The 22060-nt window shown below is 38.2% G+C and overlaps 1 protein-coding gene across 3 annotated transcripts in view; it reads left to right on the top strand.

Annotated features, from left to right (window-relative positions):
* nek6 (NIMA-related kinase 6) overlaps nucleotides 1-22060 on the top strand; it is a 115980-nt gene that overhangs the window by 39120 nt on the left and 54800 nt on the right. For all 3 annotated transcript variants that reach the window (XM_015367064.2, XM_069183305.1, XM_006640703.3), the window contains 2 exons: nucleotides 9947-10070; nucleotides 21553-21693. In XM_015367064.2, the coding sequence (XP_015222550.1) occupies nucleotides 9975-10070; nucleotides 21553-21693 (237 nt within the window). In that variant the 5' untranslated portion in view covers nucleotides 9947-9974. The remainder of the gene's footprint in view (nucleotides 1-9946; nucleotides 10071-21552; nucleotides 21694-22060) is intronic.

Here is a 22060-nt window from a genome sequence, read left to right as displayed (position 1 = left end):
CTTGGTGCAGCTTACAGGGTTTCAAACCGTGGGTCGAAAAAACCCCCGGCCATCTGCTTCAAAATTGGGAGGGCACAACAAAAATACTGGTCAATTCAGAACTGAATAAAAAAAAATGTAAAACAGTAAAAACTTTCAGGGTGAAGCCATTGATATGAACTGTACAGTAGGTATACTGATCAGTGTGTTGCAAGGGCAAAATCTCTCATTGTGCCTGGTTTGCAGCATGGCAGGTCATTTCAGTCTCATGGTGTGTAGGAACAGGAAGCAGAATTTGTTGTCTCTCGAATGTGTATTAGTTTTTCAGAAAATGTTTCATCCATTGATGAACGCGCTGAAATACTTGAAAGGTCTTGTGATTCAGAAGGGGATTCTCTCCCTCTTTAGTTGATTGCCTCAGTCCTCTCAGGAGGCAGGAGCACGAACGTTTTCACTTGAGCAGAAGCCAGGCATGATAGCAGAAGAGGGCCTATATACTACTTCTATTAATACTGCTCGTATGGTATGGCGGTGACTCATCTTGTGGGGCGGAAACACAGGGCATCTGAAATCTAACAAACAGGGATTTCATCCACTTACTGCAGCAGTATCTTTGCCTGCTACAGAAGATAAGACACATTTTGCTTAAAATGGTGGTGCGTGCCCCTAAACCTGTAGCCTGGTGCTGGTGGTGCTGTGCACATTAAACCCTTAGTATAGGGTCCACGCACCCTGTTTTCTGGAGCTGGAATAAGAATAATAATAATAATAGAATAAGACTACCTAATAACAGTCTGTGAAATCAGGGTGGAGGCTGGACCAACCCTGGAGGGAAATAGCCTTCCCTGACTTGGTGTAGACCTGTTTTCCTCACCGGATTATAATACGAACCCCAATGTGAGAACGGAGCTGTTCTTCTCCATAACCCCTAACAAGAAGGAACTGCACCCTTTAACCAAAAAGGAAAGCAAACCTGCTTCTTCGTTTTAACCTGATGGAAATATGACCCTTTCTGCCCTGGTCAGAGAGTATCCCTCTGACAGTTCTCACCATGGCTAGTCTGACTCATTGATTAGGCGATTAGACAATTAGACTTGTGTTCGTTCCCTGTTTATACTGTATAGAGATTTGATGGAACACAGCCATGGCATGCAGTATCTTAGTCTTGAATGTATTTTCTCTCTGAGATACAAGCCCACAGCTTAAATAGACACAGAAGGCTGAGAGAAACAGCTGCTCCATTACAGCACATTATGTAAACAAAGCCCGTCCATTGTTTTGAGAGGAAGAAAGCTTGGTGGTCAAGCACTTCTTCTGGGGGCAAAAAATGTATTTGAATGATCAGGCGAATTTGATAAAAACCTGGCATAAATAATGCAAAATGTATGGCATGAGCCTCTTATCCTTGCAGTACTGTTTTTTAATTTAGGTTGTTGTGTCTTTTATTTCTCCTGGTGTTCTTTTAAATAAAATAGATTTGCATCCTTTTCTGAGAATTTTTCCAGACTTGGAAGGAGTAAGAGAATCCCTATTTTTAACAGCCATACTTTATAGTCAGATATATATTGGCCTACTTACATTTCAGGAAGGAGGAAGACATAAAAAACTAAGGCAGGTTGTAAAGAAGAAGATGAGTTTAGTAGAACAAGGGATCTAAAATTTAATTTGGGTCCATTTTTTGAAGGAGCTCAGAGTTGATGTAGAATATCTTATTCTTCTTTCTTCATCTGTGTGTTCCTGCATTTTGGGGTGGAGGTGAAGTGTTCTGGTTTGAGAGATTTGGCCTGCTTGCATATTTGTGCTTGGACGTCTTGAGAATAGTTCAGCCATCTCCAGTGAGCTGAGACTCCTTGAAACTCTTTCCATCTTTATATCACATGTGGGGACGTGGGTTTGCCACCATCTCTCCTATAATGTCAAAAATGGAGTGTTAAATTTGACAAGTGGGCAGAAGTGTGAACACAGCTTACACCTGGTGTAGCATCAGGGTGGTAGGCCAAGTACATAGATGCCTGGAAACAAACAAGAAACTAATGGATGAAATCTACAAAAGACAATAATTAACTTTAAGGTTTAAAAATGTCCTGATCAGGAAAAGCGTATCCACGTCCTGTGCATTAATCACAACAGAAGTTGTTCTTTCGAATTTGTAAGCAGTTTCTTTGCATAGAGAAATGCCCTGAATGTCAATTCTGAACAGGACAGTCTGTCCTGAGCATGTCATGTGAACACGGTCATTGAAATGCATCTCTTGGACAATAAGTGTTAGACTTTCCCTGCTGCAAGCTCCAAACAATTATGAACCAGACCCAAATAGCACAGTTACGAATCCCAGAACATGTTCTCTCTAGTACAGTAGATCAGCTATTAATTACTCTCTTCATCCTTTCATTCAGACCAGAGGCAAGAGCTTAGCCTTTTTATTGCCTACAGCAAGGTTATGTTTACATCGATGTAGAAGGCTGTTTTGCAACAGCCCAGAAGAGTTAAGCTTCATTGAGACCTTCTTACCATGTGACCATTGTGGTTTTCAGTCTTTAATAAACTGTAGTGGGACTGTCATGAGTCCACAGTCAGCTCATCATCTCTTGCTGCTCTTAACCATTTATTGCAACAGTAAAGTTGCAAACCAGTTTTTGAAACTTCATTTGGAGTGTTCCCATTTTGTCGGTGTAATATAAAATGCCAAATTTTGCGTCCCTTACAAATGTGAAGGAACAGGATTCCAAATCAAACTGCCTGTATTGAATTATCTATCAGGCCAGATGGTCGTGACACTCAAGAATTTCAGCCCTTGCTGCACTAGCATAGTCATGCACTTTATATGGTCATTTCATCATCCTGATATTCTGTTGCAAATGTTTGTTCCACAGCTGCTGCAAACCCATAGTGGCTGTAATGGGTTTGGATTAATGTTGATTTAAAAAAAACTGTCTTCGATGAACATTGTCGAAGAATTGGCGACGTTCTATGTATCATTTTTAGCATTTAAGTTGAAGTTGTTGTAGAGCTTCTCACTGTGTGCAGGTGGATCTTTCTCAGTGTTTGCCCATTTTGTATATTAATCTTCATGTGTTATGAAACGAAGGGCAGGAAAGCATTAATACGTGTATGCAATGTGTAATCTAAGTTATTGTAGTCGAAAGGGAAAGTTCCAGCACTGTACCTGTGGTATCTTCGGTGATGTAGGAGAAATCGATGACCTTGCTTTATATAGCCTACAGGCTGAAGAACCTTAGGGAGTCTGAGTATATCAAGGTCTGTGAAGCAGGATTCACATTCAGGTAGTGTCTCTGCGTACCTATTCACATTAGGCTTTTGTTGATTCAACATCATTAAGCATAAGACTGGAGTCATGTTGCTAACAGGAACTGCTCTGGCAAAACGATATTGATTTACTTAAAATACACAGCTATCGTTCAGCACCAGCACTAAACAAACACTTATTTAACTTCAGTAGGTTATAATAAGGTAAGGGCCTTTTGCAGAATACTGTAGTATACACTTCACTTGGGTGATAATAAAATCAAATTGTAAATACGAATAATTTTTTAATATACCTTATATTATTTTATTTCCTACTGTTGGTATCAAAAGAATATTGATAATCCAAAGTATTAATAAATAGCAAATGGTTACTTGGTGCTGCTGTTGGTGTGTGTTTGTCTCTGTCTGTGTGTCTGCCCTGATATGGGCTGGCGTACCCATAGGGTGTACCCTGCCCTGCTCCTGTTGCTTGCTGGGATAGGCTCTGACTCCCCCATGACCCTGAATTGGTTGAAGCGGTTAGGAAATGGAAGGATGGATGATATAAAATATCAACAGATAATGACAGAAAATGAACAAAGAGCTTAAATGTATTTAAAATGATGTTAAACCCATTACTCAAGCTGTGAAATGAATAGAACATGTAACATATTTTGTTTGCTTTTTACTTTCACATCTTACCATTAAACAAATGCAACATTGTCATAACCCATCTGATCTCACTATAAATTCGGTATTAGTCAGAGCAGTGTGTTTAGTCCTTTCTTCAGCAGAGACCTGCTGTACTTACAGAAACCACTTTTATTTTTTTTAATTTTAGCAGACTACTTACTGTATATATTTATTATTTGCATAAAAGACATAACATTTCACTGGTGAACAATTACATACAGTATCTTAAGCACTCTTTGCTGTGCTGACTCTCAGATTAGCCCTCTATAATATAAGAACACTAATACAGTAAAAAAAACGTGAATATTTATGGTTTTTTGAAGTTCATAGTCTGAAAGTGTATTTCTCACATTTGAAGTGTAATATATTTTATATGAGTGACTGCATAAGCAGGAATTAAGTAAATATTAGTTTTGTGTCCAAATGCTGTCATATTCTATGAAATGTAAAAGCTTGTGGGCAAAGAGATTACTATTCTTTGAAGTTACATTACACAATTCTTACTTTCCGACAAAGGCAAGTTTCTACATTTCATATTTGCCAAGCTTGTTGAGCGAGATTTCTCAGGCAGATTTTTGTTGGTTTTATGTTAATCTTATATCACTTGACTGTATTTGCTTTGTTGCTTTTACAGCGTAGACTCGAGATGTGTCTGGCAGCTATTAATCAGTGCTGGCCCCACTGCTTTTAGCCAAGTGCAACAAGCCCAAATGACTGGCTGCCAACGTTTTCCCAAACAGTTGCTGATTTTCTGGAGCTTCGCCAAACCAGAGCATATGGAATAACTTTATTATGAAAATGAACTCGCAAACTTGCATGTAAATTCACTCCGTAAAGTTTGCTTTTCTGCAACAGGGAAACCAACCATTTTTGTCATAAAGACAGAGGCCCAAAATAAGCATTATTGCTTATTCTGCAAGCATTCTAATATATTGCTATTTCTATTAATGTAATAAATGTTATTTAGTTCAATTTTTTTACTTAATGCATTACTTAATGCCTAACTTAATTTTCCATTTGTGATGGCAGCATCGTGGTGCAGTGGTCAGCCCCGGGTTCAGTTCCAGAGCTGGGTTGCTATCTGTGTGGAGTTTGTATGTTCATGCGGGTTTCCTCCAGGTGCTCAGGTTTCCTCCCACAGCCCAGTGACACACTGGTTGGTTAATTGGCTTCTGGGAAAATTGGCCCTGGTGTGGGTGTGTGTTTATTTGTGTCTGTGTGTGCCCTGTGATAAACTGGCGTCCCACCCAGGGTGTATCCTGCCTTCCGCCCATTGGTGACTAGGTGAGCAGACTCAGGTGTCCCCACAAACCTGAATTGGAAGGAGTGGCTTTTGGGTTCTGAAGAGGATGACATAGATCACGGCTCATTGCTTGACCTGTCATAGTGATACTGCGAAGGACTTTAAATGACCGTGATCTGGTCATAGAGTGTGGGTGGTTCAGGTGGGTAGCTGCGTCAGCATGCGTAGTCTGCAAAGGAACAAGGAAACGTTGTGTTTTCTCTCTTCTCTTTTCTGCACAGAGTATGGGTGTTGAAAACTGGGCCTTGTTGCCAGTGGTTTATTGTGTCCTCCTTACAACATCAGAGATAATGGCCATCTGAGAGTCTGCAAGAACGTTCCACTTAACTTCCAGACCAAAACCTAAGCCTGACGCCCTGGTATATTATCCCCAGTGTATAGGATAATGACTTTTCATTGTACCTGTTTTAATCATCTACTGTATATGACTGTATTGTTTTCTGTCCCTTAAACAGCCTTGAAAACAATATGTTTTTGGTTTTAATTTTAAGTAAATCCTGTAATTCATTATTCAATCGTGGTGGATTCATTGTAGATCTTTAGTTTTCATTTTGTTGAAAAATGTTTTCTAGCTTCCGGAAGAGGAAACCTGATACCAGTGCCACTGCCTTTTATAGTTGCAGATATCACATGTGGTTCTCTAAGTTGTGAATATTTCTTAGCACTTGATGTGTGTTATTTCTCTAGCTGCTTGTAAACATGAAGTGTTATAGTGTTTTGCTTTATCTCTCGCAGAGATTTTGTGAGTGAGAAGTTACATTTCTCTTTTTCTGTTATGTGGTCCTGGATCTTTATTGTTTTCTTGAAATTTACTGATACTTGTTGTACATTTTCTGTTTATAGTTACCTTTCTTTAGTCCTTATTCCTGGTATTTGCCAAGTAAAATGACTGTATTTTGAGAGGAAGAATAATGGTCTTCACAACAGTATCATTAACAAAAGCTATCTGTGAAATTTAAGTCAAGAAATTCAGTAAACGTTCTGTAGTTTAAATAAAACATCCCTCTATAGTTGTGTTACAGCACTGCCTGACTCCTGCAAGAGCCAGTTTTTACACAGAGGGTTGTGGGAGTGTGGGACACACATCCCCTCTATATTGTGAAAGCCGATACCCTGTCTGTTTTCAAGGAGCAGCTGGACAAACTGGACAGTTTGCTACATTTCTTATATTCTTAAATAAAGCAGACAAAAGAATAGGCCTTAGTAATAGTTCAGCCTTTTGCATCATGGATGCTACTATACTAATAGCTGTGCAGAAAGCTGGTATTTCCACCCATTTATTTTCTAACTGCTTCTTCTAATTCCGGGTTGCAGGCAAGCAGTGGGCGCAAGGCAGGATACGCCCTGGACAGGATACCAGTCCGTTGCAGGACACACACAGACACACACACACACACTCACACCAGAATCCAGTTAATCTACCAGTATGTTTTTGGACCATGGGAGGAAACCTGAGCATCTGGAGGAAACCCACACAAACGCAAGGAGAACATGCAAACTCCACACAGACAGCACCCCAGGAATTGAACACAGGGCCTCATCACTGTAAGGCTGCAAAGCTAACAGCACCTTGCTGTCCTTAAAGCTGGTATTCATACCATAAAATATCCTTGTTACTTATTTGGTTTCTTCCTTATTGGGATGAAAAAGGTGTAAACCTAGCCAAACAATACTTATTTTCTTGCTATCACAGCCCTTTCGACCTGTAGCTACAGCAAACCAACATACAAAACGTACATGTTTTATTTTAGAGCATGTCTAATAGGATGAGATGTCTAATAGCGAGGAGAGCTATGTGCAGTACTATATAACTGAAAAGGGTGACTGTGTGGAAACAGTGTTGAAAAACATAAGTGGTATTTGAGCTCACGAATATTGCAACAGTTATTTGCAGCAGTTATCCATATCACCATGTCCATGTCCAATGTTTATCCATGTCTAGCATCATACTTAATAATAACTTTTATTCCTAAAGCGCCTTTCCAAACCCAAAGCCTTGCTTCATCTGTCCTAAAAAAAGCGATGTGAGAAATTGCCAAGTCAGATGTGTTAGAATTTGCTTTTCTGCACCCATGATTTTTTAATTGCAGTCCAAAACCACATTTTCTAAAACAGATGTTGTTAAAGTATGTAACTGTGACAAGAAGACTTAGAATAGTCATTCGGTTATGTCCATAGGCACAGCTTAACAAAATGTAAAATGGACTATTTCTCTAGTTCATGCAATGTCAGGAAGTTGTAATTAATCATTGGGTGAATCCTGTTAAGTGGCACGTTTAGTGGTTTTTAAGCTTTTACTTTTTGGCAAATAAAAAGACAAAAGCTACATCAGCATGTCTGTTCTACTGTTATAGAAAAAAAAGCCTTTCTTCTCTGGATGATCAAGAAAAAATCTGAGTTTGAAACCATACCCTGCTATCTACAGATATTCTTCATGTAGAACAATGGCAAAGAAATTTTTGAATTAAGTGTTATAAAAAAGGCTGAAATGAAAATGACTTTTAAATGTGTTAATTAAAAAGCTTGATCTTAGTAGCTTTATTTGTTAGAGCATTTTAATGGTCTAAAAAGTATATCAGCACTCATATTTCCAGGACCATCTCTGACAGTAACATTGACTCAGTAACATTACAAATAATTGAGGCATATTATTGCTTAAATCTGCTTGCATATCCATCTATGTAAGTTTCTAAGTGTGGGGAAAAAGCAAGTTAAACTAGTTTGTTTTTCTCAGAGGTGTGTGGGGTAGGATGCTGGTGTTGTAATGAAACAGCAGTTTCAGGAGAACTGTGATGTAGTGAGAACTCTCTTCTCTCCTATTTTAATTGCTATCAGTGCCTTCCTGTAGTGTTTGTCAGAGATGGAACAAACGACTGATTAAGCACATGAATACAGATTCTTCTCCGGCCAGTCAACCAGTTAACTACGTGGGGCGGCCTTTTCCTTATGGAAAAGGGAAAACAAATGTATTGATCATTTTGTTTGTGTTTTCCGGGGAGGGAGCAAAATTATGTTATTGGATTTTTGTTTGGGTTCATGGATGGCTCAGTTGTGTTTGCTTGACAATCCTGAACTTTATGTATCAAGCTAACCTTCTAAATGGATTTCTGTGGCAAACACTTTTGTCTTCAAGCAAACAAAGTTTCCAGTTTAGGAAAACAGTATGGTTCTGCAGTGCCTTTATTGCCTTTTTTATTTCTTTTGGCTTGTGATTTTCATTAGAAAGGAGAAGGGCACCTTTGTTTTATCGCTGACTTCCAAATCAAAATGTGCTTATTTGAACATTAGGAATAAAGTAAGAGACCAGAGATGTCTAATTGTGAACCAGGTGGATATACCATTGCTGTGAGGTTTACAAATCTGCTGTCACAGTCAGTTGTTTTCATAATCAAAAAGAGATCAGGGAAAGACAAGTTTGCGAAGTCATCAGATTTGTTGAGATGCAATTTAGTTTTTTTTCAGTTAATCTACATTTTGCTTATGTATTCAAAACCTGTACTGCTTTCTAGCACATAAAAGGAGGAAATCAGCTGATAATAAGTCTTTGCAATTGACAGTAATCTGAGTATGCATTAGAAAATGGGAACATTAGATCTTACTTCATTATTTCCAGAGATCGGCCTTGGCATTTTTTGCATTTTTATTATGGTGGACAGTTTTCTGGTGTCAGTCTGTTTGCACTCTATAACCACTTTGCTGCTATTCACTGATAAAGCTAACTTTCATGCTGCAGAGCTTTAAAAACCCGGGAGAGTGGCGATACACTTGTTCGTTTCTGTTTTTTCCAGTAATCTTTCAGCTCAGCAGGAGTTGCTTTAGTATGCAGACCTGACCTGGCTCCAATGTGTTTTCCCTCCCTCATGAAAAGGGAAGTGTCAGACCTTTCCAAGCTCCGATTTCCAGCATGGCTGAGTTTTAGCAGGACTTTGCCATTGTTTATTCTTTTAAGACACTTTTAAGAGCACATGAAGAATGCATTATGTGTGCCAGAGATGGATAAGGTAACATATTTTAAGCTAGTCATGGACATTTAATGACATGTGGACTTATAATGCAGTGTTCCTCATTGTTTTTGTGAAAAGCAATGAAAAATTGGCCACTAAGTTGAGAAAATACTTTTTTAAGCAGCACACTCCAGAAGCATGAGTCACGCAGTGCTTGGTGTGCCATTAAAGAACATGGTTGAATTCATTTCCTGTTTCAGATACTCCAAGCTTAGCCAGAAAAAAACACTCTTCTAGTCAGTGGTAATAACATGGCATTAATGTTAATCCAGTAAAGGTTAGGCGTCATTGACTGTTAAATGTGTTGCTATGAGTAACAAGAAAGGTTCTGTAGTACTGTTTCCATTCCTTTCTTATATAGTTGTTTTCATACTTCAGCTACAGTATGTTACCATTTCCCTATAAAGTGTATATATTAGCAAAAAAAACTCAATGTCCTTGCATCGATTTTTAAACACATGTAAAACATTGTTTGTCCCTTGATTATAACATATTCATTTGTTCATTTGTTGTGTTTTGTTACTATTATAGGGTGTATTAATGAATAGTCACAGATTTCACTAGTGTACAAAGGGACTTTAACATCCTGTAATAGAGTAGCAACATTTTTATTTTTCTATTTCTACATTGATGTTTTCTGGGATTCTGTATTTTTAAAATTATATTCAGCCAACTATTTTTCTTTTGCAGTTAACATTGTTTTGTGGTCTCTTTTCTGCAGGTTTCAAAGCTCTCAGTGGCATGTTACTATGGAAGGACAGCACAGCCATCACCAGCACAATCTAGAGGATCAGAACAAGCTCCTCTATAATCTTCCCGGGCAGGATTATCAACATGAAGGCCAGGTGAGCATTATTGCAGCTATGATCTTTTACTACTTGAAATCGGTTTCAGATCCTATGCTCTGTATTTTACAGATCGTGCAGAAACAAGAGCCATGTTAGTCCAGTATGAGTCCCATCTTTTTTGAACACATAGAAATGTGCAGAAATGTATATGATCATTGACTAAAGGCACCATGTTTTTCAAAATGTTATACACAAAGCAGCCTTCAGAAGGAGAAAACATTTGCATTTGTTTGTGGAAAGTTTTGCTGGTATTGAACTGTCTCTTTGGCGTGCGGATCTCTTCAGCAGCAGATTTGCCTGGTCACATTTCAGTATTTTAAACATATTATGTTGGCAACTAAACCCTTGTTCAGCAGAAGTTGCAGAAAGATTCCAGTTATTTTGCTTATTGAAAGCATCTCATTTCAGTTTCTTTTACATGTAATTTAGCTTATTTCCATGGTAAAAGTGTTTTTGAAAAATTCAACATTTTTCTCACTAATTTTGCTACGTTTTCTAAACAATCCTCCAGTTTTCTTTGTGTGCATTTATTTTCTTTCTTCTGTTTAAATGTATTTTTTTTTCCAGGAATTCCCCATTTGGCATTTGGTTGGAATCTTGCTTTACTTCATAAACACAGGATGTGTTTCTGAGTGTAAAACTAAGGCCTCCAAAATCTTTTGTGCGAAAAAGGCAGAGTGTTTTGTTTCATCCTATAATGTTAATCTGTTTTCAAAAGGCCTACCACAGGAACACTTCAATAAAACCTCTAGTCTTCATTTATGTAAGCCTTTGATATAATTTAATGCTTAGCTGGGATATGACAATAGAAATCAGCCCCAGGCTCTTAAATATATTACTGGAACCCCCAAACCCCCTCATTTTGTCAAATTAAGTAATTTAGCAATATTTAATCCCCTTGATAAATCCAGTGATAATACCCAGTTGCTGTTTCAAAATTAAGGTTAATTACCACTTCATTTGGCAAGGCAGAGGCAGAACGGCAATTATTCCATGAAGAAGCACTGGGTTTGTTCTGATGTAATGGATATTTTCATGTCACTTGGTGGAGTGGAGTCGAGTTTGTAATTACATCGTTGTTAAGTGCAATTAGCAGCTAATACTGAACATCTGCTGCAGCCGTGCTTCAAGGTCTTCTTTTTAGCCCAAGGGCCATTCTTGAAGAGGCGAATGAAATATTTCATCCATTTTTTGTTTTTTTTTTAATGATCGTGTTTTTCTTTACCCACAGCCTGTTTGTAGCAAAAAACGGCTCCTTTCTCTGAAACAGTACTTTGTATCAATTGCAGAGTAACATGATGCACAGTATATGTGTGTGGTGGGGTATGATATTTAATTGCAAATATTCAAATATTTTCGAACCCCTTCTTTGAATTCTGGGTCACGGAGCTGGAGCCTGCTCTGCAAGCAGCAGACACGAGGCTGGGTACACCCTAGAATTAAATGGGTGCCAGTCCATCGCAGGGCACAGACACAGACACACACACACCTAGGGCCAATTTTATAGAAGCCCATTAACGTACCTGTTTGTCTTTGGACTGTGAGAGGAAACTGGAGCACCTGAGGAAACCCGCATGAACATGTGGAGATGATACAAGATGATACAAATTGTATAGCACTCATGGTCCAGAATTGAACCCAGAGCCCTAGAACTGCAAGACAGCGATGCTAACTACTGTCCTTCGGTTATTTTTCGACAGTACTTTATTGTCTGAATGGTGACGTATGTACCCATATCCCTGATAAGTCATCAAATGCACAGTGTACAGTGTGTCACATTGATGGGATTGATGGAATTGGTTTCCATCAGTCTGCGTTGCTGAAACAAAAGGTAAAGAGGTGAAATGTAGTGACTGCCTATAAATACAAGTAGCATCAGACCTGTCTAACTGCTAGACTTTCCATTTAATCCCAGGGTCTCCAGGGTTGTACCATCAGTCTTCCAGGAGGGCGGCTGTATTCTTACACCACTCGTATACTTACGCCACTAGGGAGCATGAAATTGTGATTTATATATCACAAAGCTCCTTCCCTGACATTGTGTCCACGAAGGGTATACACAAAGGACCCATGATGTCCACAGTTCTGAAGTCCCATCCAGACAGGTTCTGTGCCCTTACAGTATATAGCAACTCAATCTCCCCAGATAATCAGGGAAGAATTTGGCTCTTGCAGAGACTACCTGAAATGAGCTACAGGATATTTGCTAACAGGTGTTGCTCTAGTTGGTAATGATCAACAGTCCTGCAGTTCTGACCGAGCAATTTATACTCCTGATCTACTCAACATTCTGATCCGTACAGTCTGCAGCCAGTTTAAGGCTGGGCTAACTTATCTGAAAACTGATCAGGAGTCCGTAAACAGTAGTCTTATGTGTTGGCTATGGCTTAGCATACAACAGAAACTCCTGTGGCTTGCAGCCAGTGCTTAATTTGTAAAGCACATGGTGCTGGAGCTCAGCATGCACGAGAGAGTGCATATACAGTACAAGGGGCCATGGAGATACTGGAACACTTAATTGCAACATGCTCATAACTTCAGTGAAACGCGTTTTCAATATATAATAATATACAATGAATACTGCTTTATTTATGGTACAGTTCAACAATGATGGTAGTGTTTAAGAATTTCTTTGTATAATCTCCAACTGGCCTATACTGTCTGTGTAACGAAGCTCCGTGCAGTGAATGCGATAGAAATGACATCACTCCCTGGAAAACCTAGATGGTATAGAATTCTGCAGGCCAGTTTTCCAAAAGACCCTGACAAGACCATTTTGTTTTTCACTCAGCGGAATTAGCTGATGTCTAGGGAGCAACACTGTGTCCTCTCTGAGGTAGCCAGTGACCAGAATGAGCAAGTCAGTAAGATACTGTAGGTTTTATCCTTTATCTCCGTTAAGTATAAAATAACATCTGAAGCTGTTTATTATGGTAAGAAAAAAGTGTTCTGGAAAGTAAATACTTAATAAAGAAGTAAAGTAAATATTCTCGTATGTCATTGCAGTAAGAAGTAATGAGTTATTGATGTGTTTCAGGTATAAAGAGAGCCTCATATCTAATTAAATTAAAAGGAGATGGGATGGAAGGGTCAAACTTTTGTTAAATACTATTTGCTAACAGCATGATTAAAAAATACAATTTATTTCAGAAATCTTATCGCTGCTGAGTTTATTGTGTCCAGAAAAAACAAGACTTGATACCTGAGCACTGTGTTTTAAATATTTACTTCCGTTACACTTACTTTTTCTTCATGTTTGCCACGAGGCACTCGTTGTGTCCGAGGCAATAAAGTTTATGATTAGTTTATGATGAGTTTTTCATTCACTTCAATCCTGAACTCTTAGCCTCTTACTGGGTTGTTTTTCTTTCTCAGGTATGTTTGTGAAGCCCCAAGCCATAAGTGTGCTATTTAAATTATCTAAATGTCTACAGTCTCATAAATGTTGTAAATAAAGAGTTTTCCTTGGCCTTCTAGATGGCTGTAATTTTCCAAAGAAAGAAAGGCACTGCAGCCTGTAATTATATAACATAAGTGTAGCCAAATACATGCCACTGTGAGGTTTGTCCCAACATTTTAATAGTCAGAAGGCATTTCCTTGTTTTCATATGTACTGTACAGGTATATTATCATACATTGTGAAAGTGGAATGTTAAAAATTGCTTTGATGTTAAATCTATTTAATAATGAGTTAGGACACACCTATTTCAATTTAAGAAATTTGAAAGGCATCTTTAATATCCTTTCAGAAGTAGGCCTGAGATATTAGACCCTTAAAAGAGAGCATTACTTTTTTTTTGTTTTTTGTTTCTTGTGCTGTATATACTTTACAGTACTTGTTATAGTTTCACATTTCACACTGTACCTCCATATTTCATCAAAGTATACATTTCAGGCTATGATTCACATTGCTAATCACAAGAATCACAAGCACCTTTTCCTGACTTTTTTCAAGGACAGACAAGGACTTTTGGTGATGCCTTTTCTAAAGTGCTTGGCAGCATATTGTTGTTCTTAACTCCTTGTCTGGTCCTGTTTTCTCTATAATATCAACATGCTATTTTTTTAAACAAGAAACTCCTTTTATGCCTAGTTTAATTTGCAGTAAAACGCTCTTTTTTTCAGATCCCAATGGGTATTTAACAGCTTTTCTGAATCACTTGAGTATTATATAGTAATCGTGCATATTTTCTCCATTGTGTCTCCTTTGTTATTTTATGAATCGGAAACTTCACATAATTTTAATTTTCAAAGACATTCAAATATTTCTCTACAGCAGATATTTAGAAGTTTTCACTGCATTTGTTTTAAACTTTTTGGTCTGTCTTTTGAATTAGCTAGTTTATTTTGAATTTCCTATTTTGCATGTTTTTTTCCCACGCTCTCCTTTCCACTGTCTCCATTTCCGTTGTAAATACATTTTAAAAAGTAAAATTCCAAAAAGTGCAGAAAATAGTAAATACTTTAGACTTCAATGTAAGCTAAGCACGATGCACACTATGCTGCAATTCCCAAAGATTCATCTGACATAAATTAAATGTTTATATTAGCATATACATATTAAACAGGGTTATTCGTGTATATACTGTATGAAAGAAAATTAGTCGAGTTAATGTGCCAGTTATGTTTATTTTCACATCTAAAATTGTTTAAATCCACCAAATCCATGAATTCAGCTGAAATTCCATTATCATACAACCTCATTAATGAGCAGTAAATTCATTAAGAATGTCCAGTGTAGCAGGTTTGGTCTGGAAAGTCTGGCCTCCCTAGAGCATAATTAAAGCCTCTGATGTGTGAGGGGTGAATTTGCTACATCCTGAACCATGATTATGCACAGATGATACCAGGGAATGCATTTTCCTTCAGGTTATGTACAGGTTTTCATGCATCATAACACAGATCTGAGGATTACTGGTTTTGGACAGTGAACTTGGCATTCCATACCTTGTGTTAGGTATTAACTAAAATTCAGTAATTATTTACATCTGATCTCTTTCTCAGCAGAGCCAGTTTTTTTTGTATATGTCTATTTAGGTTTAAGATGTTTTACTTAGTTTTTATTATAGCCAACATTTTAATAAAATTAATTAATACGGTAGTACCATTTAATAACGAATACATATTATTTTAGCTTTATTTGTTTAATAACTGATGCTAATTCTTTTAGCTTTGAATAGTTCTGTATTTTGAACTCTTTGAAATACCTACTGTAATTAATACTCTCTCAAAAGCAGAGTTTAAAGTCACTCCAGGCAGTTTAAACACCCCATTTAAAAAGTTAATATCAAACTAATAGATGAGCTGGTATTAGTTTCACTGCATCCTTTGCTTGGATAAAAACCAAAATCATAAAATAAAATTATAAAAAAACAACTGTGAATCAAAACCGCAGGAAATGGACTCCGACATGTAATGTATTGATAGGCCCCATCACAATGTCTATTGTACCACTAAGCAAAGTATTTTTAACTTCTAAAAATATTCAAATAAGAGGTTGTTATGTGTGTGTTGTGGGTGCAGCTATACTGAGTGGTATCGGTGAATGCTCTGTGTTAATTACACAAGCAATTATTACAGGATTGGCTATTTTAACGAGGGGAAGCGGTTGGCTGTCATTGCTAGAGCTGACCTGTGTCTTCTCTGCGGAGGCTGCCGTATCCCAGCTCCCTGTAAAAGCTCCATTACTTTAATCAAGCCTGATGGGCTGTGATAGAGAATGCAAATCTAGGTCATTGCATATGTAAATGTGCAGCTGGGATCTTACGCAGTGCCAAAACACATCAGCTGGGGTGTCTGAGTGTCACCAAGCATTAACTCCAACATGGCAGTCAGACATGAGTGCTAAACACACCCTATAATCTTCCGATTTTGTGCCAGGAAGAATTATCGCAATTACAAATAATGTCAATATTGCACTTTTATCAAATCTGGCCTGATGTTCCCACGCCACACAGCAGCATGTCATCATGTTAAGACGGAGTGATGTAGACACTTTTGAAGTTTACTGCACTTTTCACAGGCGGTTAGCTGTGTAATACACCAAAATGATGACCGTCTCAATACCTTAGATTGTTTTATTTCTTTTCACGGAAACACAGACAAACAAAACTTTTTCTACGGCTCTGTCTGTTCTGTCTTGATCTGCTGTGAATACAGTGGATCAAGCCTGGTTTCTGAATATGATGAATGAATATGTCTGTGAAGTCCTTCTCTGTTCTTGGCTTCTGGTTATGAAACAGTGACTTTAAGCTGAGCCATTAATCAGTTCTTTTTCTCAGCAGGTTTGCATGCATAGTTGCACGAAGCTTAACCATTTGGGCTTTTTTGCTAGAGGAGGCACAAGAGGCACTTTCTTACACAGAAGGTTGTGGGACACCTTTGAAAATGACTTTGTGTTTATGATGACACATTGTAGTTCTCCTCCAGGCACTCTGGAGAAGCAATAAAAAGGCAAAAGAGAAAGTAGAGTTAGCTCAAGAAACGTCATGTCAAAATTATACTATGCACTAGTACAATCTCATTCAGAGAACTGTGCAGGATATTGGTGACACCATTACTAAAAAGATATTGTTTCTCTGGGATCATTCTAGAGGAGCAATCGGGTACATTCCCTGGGATTAATGAATTACCATGCTCTAACAGGTTAAAAGAAATTGATATAATTTAGTCTTGAATAGAGAAAGACTGGTAGAGGGCCAGTTTTAAAGTATTCAGAGCCTTCAAACGAATTGACGTTCTCCGCTTAATAAGCATCTTTTAAAATCCACACTTGCAACATGAGTCTTAAGACAGAACTGGAACCTCTGTGGAAAAAGCTTGTAAAACTGAGACCAGGAGACACTTTACGCAAAGGGTTGTGGGTGTCGGGAACAAGCTATACAGCCGTGCTGTTAAAGATGAAGACCTAATGTATTTCAACAAATGGCTTGAATCCTCAGAGACTCAGGTCATTTGCTAGCTGCTAGCAACCAAACGAGCTAGATGATCATCTCTTGTTTACAGCCTGCAATATCCTTATTCTTATGCCATGGCACATTAACACGTTTACTTGTCATTTTATTTGCCTATACAGATAAAATTTTATTTACAGGCAGTTATTTAGGTCATACGGAGCTGTATTGGGATGAAAACGTGCAGACACTGGCCCTTCAGGATCAGAATTGAACACCCCTGTTATACAGTGTCTATATCCAATGACAACCTACCTGCTGAAAGTGTCACACATTTGCTTTTTACCATTTTTACCACATTTTTATGACATAAAACTGCCCTCTAGCAAATGGAAGGTGTCCTCTGTTCTGTTCCTAATCCTTATTTTCACCAATACTGCTTCTGTCATATCATTAATGCTTTTTGTTCAAAGCTGTTTATTGCTTAGTGATCGCTAAAAGAACATAATTACATTTTCTCTTAATTTCCTTGTGTAACAGTTTTAGGAGAACAACACAAATGTATTTGCTTTTGTTTTCCTGTTTTCCTCAGGTGACAAAGGGCTACGTGATGTCAAATCTTTTTGCAATTAATAACAATTAATTTATGCAGTACTGTTCCTGTTATGAGATCTTGGCAGTACAATGAGGAAGATATTCCACCGGGCCTGGACTTCAGGGGTCAGTCTGGGGTTTAAACCCCGGGTGCAGCACTTCTGTCACAGCCTGGAGTCAAAGACTTCACCCAGATTGCTCTTGGAAAATATTCAGTTATATAAATGATTGAACTGAATATTTCTTGATTATTGCAACTTTCCAGAAGCAAAAATAGCAGACTGCAGCTAGCTTTTATAGTTAAACCACATTAGTATGAAAGACCATATGCAGTGTTTTGGGAATCCATCCAGTGAATATGTAGGAGGAAGTCGGGGCCAGACTGTGTTGAAGGCTAATGTAAATGATCACTTCAGCACAACAAAAGACAGACAGAAACAGAAGTTCTAGATCCTAGTTGTACGCCTCTGTCCACGCCATGCCTCTTGATGAAGAGCTGTCACCAATGCAGGGACAGCCCAATTGAGTTCTATTATACTCTTGATCACTCGCCATTGTCAAGAGATACTTTATATTAGCGCTAATTACTACAAGTGTCAGCTTACTTGAGGACGATCCTCTCTGCCAATTTCAGGCACTTTACCAGAGATGGCTTAACAAAATTAAGATGGCCTGAAGTGAAATTCACAGGGACATGACATCTCTCATTAGCACTGTGCGATGGGCAGATTGTCTCCAGCACTTACATTTGAACTGTTGTTCTTTCCGCCCGTTATAGAGTATTCACTGGGTGTCAGTGAGTACCAAGGGGATCGATCGATCTCTGTTCCCCACTTTACGGAAGGCTTTGTCCAGATTGAAACTCCTGCCCCACTTTCTAAAACAAAAAAACTGTACCCCTTAAATGCCAAGGATTGTTTCAGACTACGTGTTCTTTTAGGTAGATGATGTTTTGTTCTAAGCTGTGTAACCTTATAGTCCTGAATAATACATGTGTGCAGTGATACTTATATTGTTATCAGAAAAGCTTTGCTATGAAACATTTTCTAGTTGTATGCAGTAGTTTTTTACAAGAATAGATATCACAACTGGAGAAATAATTGCAAGATTTGGACATAATGTTAGGTTTTCTTCCATGGGCCTAGCTTAAATAGTGGGGGATTAAGGGAATTTTACAGACACTTATGTCCACTAATAAAAATGTCTTTTTTTTATAGCTCCATCCTGATGTACAGTAGAAATTCGGCTCAGTTCAATTCAGTGATTCTGCAGTGGCTGCTCAATTCCTTGAACCTAGGCTCTCAAAATCAGTCGGAAAAGAGAGGCTGTGAATCTGATCAGACGTAATTCTTCAGATATTTAATTAGTAATCGCCTTATTATTCCCATCAGTCTGCAGAAATTGAATGCGTACATGTATGTGACCTTGTATTCTCTCTGCGATGAGTCAGTGTTCAGTAAACTTTGATATGATATAATGAAGAAAGCTGCAGCTTTTATTAAGATGAATAAATCTGGAACACAATGTGAGGAGTGCCAGCACTTTTGTCTGGGACTGTTTAGCAAAAACGTAATGTCTGGTAAACCTGGAGGACTCCTGATGTTCAGGATCCTGTCAGGATTATGAATGGGAGGGTAAGAAATGAATGTATAACCTGCACATGGGCTTGTGGAGCAGGTAGTGCTGTGTGGCTGTGCTGTGGGTCGCCTGGGGGCTCACTGCTGCCAAGAGACTGCCATCTGCTGGTAGCCTGTGTGTACTGCAGCTAATAGGAAGGACAACGTTGCCACATGGCTGGGTGGTAAGAGGCTGTGTCACTTTCTTGCCTGTAGAGGGCCATCCGGAGCTCCTGTCCCCAGGTTGGGTTGTCTGCCCCCCCTCCAGCATTACAAATTAATCAAAATAATTAACATTACTGGCCTTGACTAATGTGCAGTCAGGAGGGTGGTGAGAGTTTCCAGACCTGTGTTGGCATTTAGAGGAACATAAAGGCTTTAAACCACCTGTACCAGCTTAATAATAATGGAACAGTCAATTCCCTTCCGTACCTGCTTGTTGCACAGTGTGTAACAGTTTATCTGGGGTGTTATATTGAGCTATTGAAATGAAGAAGGAAACATACGTAAAGAGCCAGGGTATTTATACTGACTTGTCAAGGTCCAGTCCAGACGATCCAAGGAGGTGATAAAAAAACAACAACAGCGCGTCTAGATTTTTTAAACGTTGGGTTCAATGCAAAGAAGTGTTAAAATATATATTTTAAGTGAACCATGAGGGAGGATATGACAGAATGAGTGGATAAGATAAGAAAGAAAAGGTAGATAGTAGCCATTGCGTATGTGAAAATAAACCGTGGTACACTTTATTACAAAATACCGTGTTTACTTTGCAAAAACTCAATGATGTTTACTAGTAGTACAATACCGTGGTGTATCATTAATTAGCATAGGAGTTTGATGGTAAACACAAAATAATTCTGTTCTATTTGCTGCTGACATTATTTCATACAGAGATCATCATGAGTCCACATAGGTCAGGGCCACAGCAGAAGGACATGCTAAAGGTCAGCTTGCTTGTAGCCACTAGACGTGAAGCCCCTGGGTGACTTGTTTTTTGACTCTGGTAAATTGTGAGGTAGCTTTTACTGCAGACTCACAGCCTAAATGAAATTAAGCTGCCAGTTGACCAAAGAGATTTCCATGGGAACAGCTAATTTGCCAGGTGTTTGCCACAAAAAGTAGGCCATTTTCATCTGGTTTTCCTCTATCCCTCATTGATAAATGTGCAGAAATGATTTTGCATGACAAAAAAAAACATGCAAACCATGTTTGAGTGTACATTTTTGGATGTTTAGGTTGTATTTGCATTCATCCCACATCACAACATTGATTACATTTATGGCTTAAGCAAAGATCCCTGTTTCTTGGGAGTTTCCAATGGTAAAGAACTTAGAACAGGGATATGTTTCTGTTTTCTGACTCTTATAAGTAGCATTTTCTTTTGATTCTTCTTTCAAAATGACCATGTGGAACACGTTGGATAAATTGATTTTCAAGGATGATCAAGATGAGTGTGTTAGACTTTTTTGTACTCCTGAAGTACACTGTACCAGCCTTTGAACTTTGATTCTTTCTCAGGGAAAATGCATGTGAGCAGGTAAAAATGATCAAAACTGTCATTATGTGACCTTTCTTTTGATACGGACTTATGTTCAAAAGAACGGCCACAAAATCATGTCAGAACTCAGCTGAAGAGTGTAATGCACACAAAGGTCAAAATCAATCATGTAGGTTATTAATCCTTTTCAAGCTATCCTCACTGAAATACAGTACCAGCTAAGTAGCAGACATCTAAATATACTGTATAGTGCTTATATGAGACTTCAGCATTGCTACATCGTACTCTATAATGTTATTTTGCGAGTGATTTGCTTTTAGTCAAACAGCAAAAGAAAAAAGTATGCAGTATTGTATATTGATTTGGCAGTCGGCATGTTGCTTGCATAGACATTTGTATTGAAACGTGAGAGCTTGCTATTCAGCCTTAAAGGGCACATCCATGTTGAAGCATGAATCCCACATTGCAATAAATGGAAGAGTCTTATTAAGAAATTCCTTTCAGGTGTGGTTGCTGAAACAAAGCAACAAGCAAACAAAAACCCCACTGTGAGCATGGTCTTAATAATAAACAGTTGAACTGAATTACATACAGGTAGGTGGGTTTACAGGATGGCGACTGTGTTTTTTATACATACAGTACTGTAATTATCATTCATTTGGTTAGCAGATGCCTTTATCCAGGGCAACTTCTAATTAAGTGTTTCGAAAATAACACCGATTAATGCCAAATATGAGCGAAGAGAAAGTCATGGCATGAAAATGAGCAAAAACTAAACACATATTTTAAAAAAAGCCAAGTTAAATTATTTTTCTCCTGTTACGACAGCTGTATTCATGCAAGAAGGATTAACTTAGCCTTTCGTCTCTCCGCAGAGAAACATGTCTTCCTACCAGTTCTGCTGCACCCTGGCCAATTTCCGAATCGAGAAGAAAATCGGCCGAGGTCAGTTCAGTGAGGTGTACAGGGCAACACATCTTTTGGATGGAAGACAGGTTGCTCTGAAGAAAGTCCAGGTATGAAGTCTTAATTCTTTAATGCACCTTTTAGATGTTTAATGGGTTTTCATAGGAGGAGGATTGGAAGCATTTTTCTCTCTTTAAAAATGAAAGAAGTGGGATTCCTGTATTTATAAATGTGATTCTAATAAAAACAAAATACTTCTTCTTCCTTCCAAAGACAAACTGTAAGTGCCCACAAGTTCTCAAGGCTACTAGGATCCCTATTCATTCCTTGAAGTGTGCTTTGCTTCCATATTTAAAAATGGAGGTAAATTGATTAAAAGAAAGATTATTGTCCAGCATGTAAACTGTAAGTGTAGCAATGAAATACATTAATATACTAAATGATATTTAATGGGGAATTAAATTAGTAGTAAACCAA

This window comes from Lepisosteus oculatus, chromosome 24 (assembly GCF_040954835.1).
Source record: "Lepisosteus oculatus isolate fLepOcu1 chromosome 24, fLepOcu1.hap2, whole genome shotgun sequence".
Taxonomy (NCBI): Eukaryota; Metazoa; Chordata; class Actinopteri; order Semionotiformes; family Lepisosteidae; genus Lepisosteus; species Lepisosteus oculatus.
The sequence above is the reverse complement of the archived record's forward strand: the minus strand, read 5'-3'. Positions and strand labels throughout refer to the sequence as shown.